General features: G+C 44.7%; 1 protein-coding gene across 1 annotated transcript in view; it reads left to right on the top strand.

Moving 5' to 3' along the window:
- Window positions 1–259: 259 nt before the first annotated feature.
- Window positions 260–4,607, top strand: part of ephx2 (epoxide hydrolase 2, cytoplasmic) — a gene marked incomplete at its 5' end in the record, with an annotated part of 7,433 nt that continues 3,085 nt past the window's right edge. Inside the window, 7 exons of the mRNA XM_010785987.1 lie at window positions 260–454; window positions 1,546–1,668; window positions 1,963–2,034; window positions 2,137–2,232; window positions 3,064–3,116; window positions 3,861–3,900; window positions 3,992–4,046. Of these exons, the coding sequence (XP_010784289.1) occupies window positions 260–454; window positions 1,546–1,668; window positions 1,963–2,034; window positions 2,137–2,232; window positions 3,064–3,116; window positions 3,861–3,900; window positions 3,992–4,046 (634 nt within the window). The remainder of the gene's footprint in view (window positions 455–1,545; window positions 1,669–1,962; window positions 2,035–2,136; window positions 2,233–3,063; window positions 3,117–3,860; window positions 3,901–3,991; window positions 4,047–4,607) is intronic.

Raw genomic sequence — 4,607 nt, 5'->3', positions numbered from 1 at the left:
ATAGGAATTGTGGTGGAGTGTGGAAGCATGCTCATTTCTGACGTGGAGCTAATCTGAAGTAAACATTGAATACTGCTTTCTGTTCCTCCATCTTGTGACTGTGTGACTCCCTCTCTTGGATATCAGCATGTGAAGGACACTGTTCAGGAACTAGTTGATGCTCTGTATGTGATGACTACTTCCATTCTGGAGAGGATCACAGATACATGGATCCTGAGATTCAAGCTCAAGCCGGTGACGAGAGATATTTTTCTAACTATCAGGGTTACTGACAGCCGTGCTGGCCAATCACTGGCTGGATGACAGCGCGGCAGGAGATGGCCCCGCCCACCTGCTCTCGCTGCTTGGCGGCCGCTTCGACCTGGTCCTCCAGTCGTGTCGCTCAGGTCACATGGTCCCCGAGCCCGCCATGTTCAGGTGCGCTCTGAAGCACCTGGGAGTGACGTCACAACAGGTGAACAGCGCATAGCTAAAGTCATGAAATTATACTAAATATTGAGTTCAGCAGGATTTCTGTTTTTGCTCTCTGTAGCACTTAGCTCGTTTTGCATCTCTTTGATGTTGTTTTGTCTTTTCTTCACTTCTTCACAGACGTTGTTTATCCTCTCTGTGTCTATTTGTGACATCCCAAGAATAAAATATTAGCAGTAGCTTCAAAAAGAGGCTCTGTGTGCAGTAGAGCTGTTCAGTAATCCATCAACCCTAACCCTATCAGGGGTGTCCGTGTCAAACTCAAGGCCCGGGGGCCAAATCCGGCCCGCGACTTCATTTCATGTGGCCCCATAAGAGCTTGCTAAGAATATAATATGTTTATTATAAGGTTACATGCTACTTTACAGAAGCACGTTGCCCAGAAACTACATGTCCCACAATTCATCTCAAATGTGACTTTTTTCTTAGAATTTGTCTTTTTCTCAGAATTAGATTTTTTTTTCCTTCAAAATTTCATTTTAGTTTTTTGTTCTTCCAGAATTTGGCTTTTCTTTTTAAATCATTTTGTGACATTCTCACTGAAGAGAGTTGCAATTATTTGCCCTAGACTTCTGCTTTCAGACGTAGTTAATTATGAAGTTATTACCCTATCCGATAATAATCCAATGCAGAGGCAATCATGTAATATAAAACATTATTTTATATATATTAAATATTTGTATGTGTATTTTTATATAGTCTTAAAGTTACAACCGGCCCTTTTGAGTGCAACCATAATGCTGATGTGGCCCGTGATTAAATTGAGTTTGACACCCCTGCCCTAGATCATCTTTCTATATTTACTGTTAACTTGGAAGAGGAGCTTTGCTAATGCAACAACATGCCTAATATTTCCAGCTTGTAAAATCATGGAAACAGGAAGCGAAGTCTTCTCTCTTAACGTTGTGAGCCTTAACATACAGCGTTTCGTTCTCAGTGTACAAAAGCAACTTTCCACAGACAACACATCAGACTGCAGCCAAGCCTTATGCACCAGATAAACACCTTCTAAAAGGTAGTGTTAGTGACGTGTGCAGACGGTCAGGACAGTTTGATCAGCCCGTCTCCTCTCAGGCCGTGTGGCTGGATGCAGATGAGGAAGGTGTGAAGGCAGCAGAGGGAGTGGGGATGAAGGCCATCTTGGTGGAAAACCTGGACGACGCTCTGAAGAAACTGGCCCACTTCACAGGAGTTCAGGTGTGGACAGTTCTTACCTTTCTGCTTTATAGGAAGGACACAACACAACTGGGCATGGATAGATAAAGACACACCAGGGTGGATTACGGAGAGACAGGGTAAAGCATGTCCATTTTTAGATTTATTTAGCATCTCTGTCTATTTGTAGAAAGATTACTTAAAGTTAGCATCACATAACGCCTCATTTGAAAATGTAAACATAAGATAAATATGAAATGTAAGCCCGCATGCAGACAAGGAGTTATGTCTGTTAGAGATGACTTGTGTGTTAGTGAAAGTGAATGTGTGTTTCAGGCTGATGGAGCAGAGAGTCCTCCGCCCTCCTGCAGCCCTGAGGAAGTGTCTCATGGATTCGTTACCATCAGGGTAATCATCTCTTCAAGAAGAGAGTAAACCACAGTGTAAATGTTGTTTCCTGTATGTTTAACGGTAATGTTTCTCTTAACGGTAATGTTTCTCACGTGTCAGCCCGGTGTGAGGACCCATTTTGTTGAAATGGGCTCAGGTCCGCCCGTCCTGCTGTGCCACGGCTTCCCTGAGAGCTGGTTCTCCTGGAGGTTCCAGGTAACATGAAACCTTTCATAAAGCACAAGTGTTAGACAAATATCTCTCGTCCCCGGCTTGAGCTTGAATCTCAGGATCCATGTATCTGTGATCCTCTCCAGAATGGAAGTAGTCAAAACAAAAAAAGATAATGTGTTGGTATTTTTTCTTAAAATCTCAAAATGCTGACTTTTTCTAAAAATCTTAATATTCTGGCTTTCTTAAAATTCTGACTTTTTCTCAACAGTCTGACTTTTTCTCAAAATCTCAAAATGTTTGTCTAACACTTGTTGACACTTTATGAAAGGTTCCAGGTAAAGTGAAACCTTTCATAAAGCACAAGTGTTAGACAAACACCGTCCCCAGCTTGAGCTTGAACCTCAGGATCCATGTATCTGTGATCCTCTCCAGAATGGAAGTAGTCATCACATACAGAGCATCAACTAGTTCCTGAACAGTGTCCTTCACATGCTGATATCCAAGAGAGGGAGTTCCACAGTCACAAGATGGAGGAATAGAAAGCAGTATTCAATGTTTACTTCAGATTAGCTCCACGTCAGAAATGATCATGCTTGTCATATGTCTCTCTCCATAGAGGCTGAATCATCATGTTAATCACCAGTAGCGCCTCATCATATGCCTCAACACCAGTCTTCCTGAATGCTCTTCTCAGGTCATCACACATCCTGTCATGTCACAGCTCAGTGATACCTTTGATTATCAGGTACTCTCCATGTTGATAGCGAGGGACACTCAAGAATGTTCCCACAACAAACATGCATAATAACAACAACAAACAACCATGTTCATATACTCCCCCATAACAGTGATTCGTAGCCTCCTCTGCTGCAGATACCTGCCATGGCGGGCCCGCTGGGCTTCAAGGTTCGGGCTCTGGACCAATGAAGCCGGTTTCGGGTTGAGTCCACGCGCGCCTCCAGATGACCCCACCTTGCACATGGGGCAGCAGCCTATACGTTGGCCCTGAAGCCAAAAAAACAACAACGGATGATCAAAATGGCAAATTAATCCAAAAAAAAAAACCATTTTTACACCAACCCCACAAAACACAGAACAGCATATCAAAAACAACTAAAATCATCACAAAAACAAGTTGAAATGTAGTGTTTTGACCCACTCCGGGCCAGCCGAGAGTAGACTATAGTCAAATGATTACACATTAGTAGCAAGACTACTTATTTCACAGTGTTTTAACCACTTACAGACATGGGGAGTGTCCCAGGAGGAGCTTTGCAAGGTCGGACCATACCACACACACACACCACACACACCACACAGCACCAACACACACAACACACCACCACACACACAGCCACACCCACACAAAAACACACACACACAAACACACAGCACACACACACACACACCACACACAGAACACACACACACACACACACACCCCACACACAAGCTCTCATGTTATTGTGTTAGGGCTGAACTCCGAATGAGACCATTGTTTGAAAATGTTCAGATAGTGCCCAAACCCATTAATGTGGAAAAATAAGGAGATGCATCGTTGCGATATTATAATAATATTTAGGTTCAGAAAACTACTCCTTCAGTAATAGATATGAAACGATGTAGCGAGAACGATACTTAAACCCCACACAACGTGCTTTTTCTCCCAGGATTTACATCACATTTATCGGACAAACATGGGGAGTGAAGGTACACACTGAGTTTACGGCCACTTTAAAAATATAAAGAAATAAATTGATTGCAGCTTAAAAATAATCTTTCTAATTTGTGTGTTTCACAGCGATGCCACAGCGTCACGCTGGTGGACACAGACTGGGCGGCCGGCTCTGTCCGATGTGCGCGCCCGGAACAGTGCCATATTACCGCCGAGAGAGTGAGGTTATGCACCACGTACGCACCCACCCGCCACACGCACACCACAAACAACGCACACACGCACACACGCACACCTGTAAAATTGTGTGTGTTGGCAGGGCAGTGCCCTCTCTGGAACACGCCTCTGTTTCGCATCGCTTCCTCGCCTTCACTGTGCAATCCTGTGACGAAACTGAAGAATCATTCCTAATCTCCGACCCAACCAGCTTCTACTTCCAAAACAGCCCCAGTAGCCACTGGGTGTGGGAAACCAGTTTGCCACCTGAAACCAGTTCTGGGCCACTTCTGCTAGGCCAAGCGCTTTCGCACCTTTTAGTGGGTGTGTGGGTGGGTGGGGTTGGCTGTTCCCAGGGTGTTAGCAGAGGCAAGCAGCGCTGGAGAACGCGATTTGAGGAGCAGTTAAGTATTTTCCGTTCCCCTTCAAGTGGCAGAAGGCGGTAGGAAGTGGCACCCAAGACCCAGACCAACACCACCAGAGCCAGACCCAGATACGACTCAGAGACCCCATGAGAAGACCAGAC

This window comes from Notothenia coriiceps, unplaced genomic scaffold, assembly GCF_000735185.1.
Source record: "Notothenia coriiceps isolate Sejong01 unplaced genomic scaffold, NC01 NC01_scaffold00028513, whole genome shotgun sequence".
NCBI classification, from domain to species: domain Eukaryota; kingdom Metazoa; phylum Chordata; class Actinopteri; order Perciformes; family Nototheniidae; genus Notothenia; species Notothenia coriiceps.
Note: the sequence above shows the minus strand (reverse complement) of the source record. Positions and strands in the feature narration are given on the sequence as shown.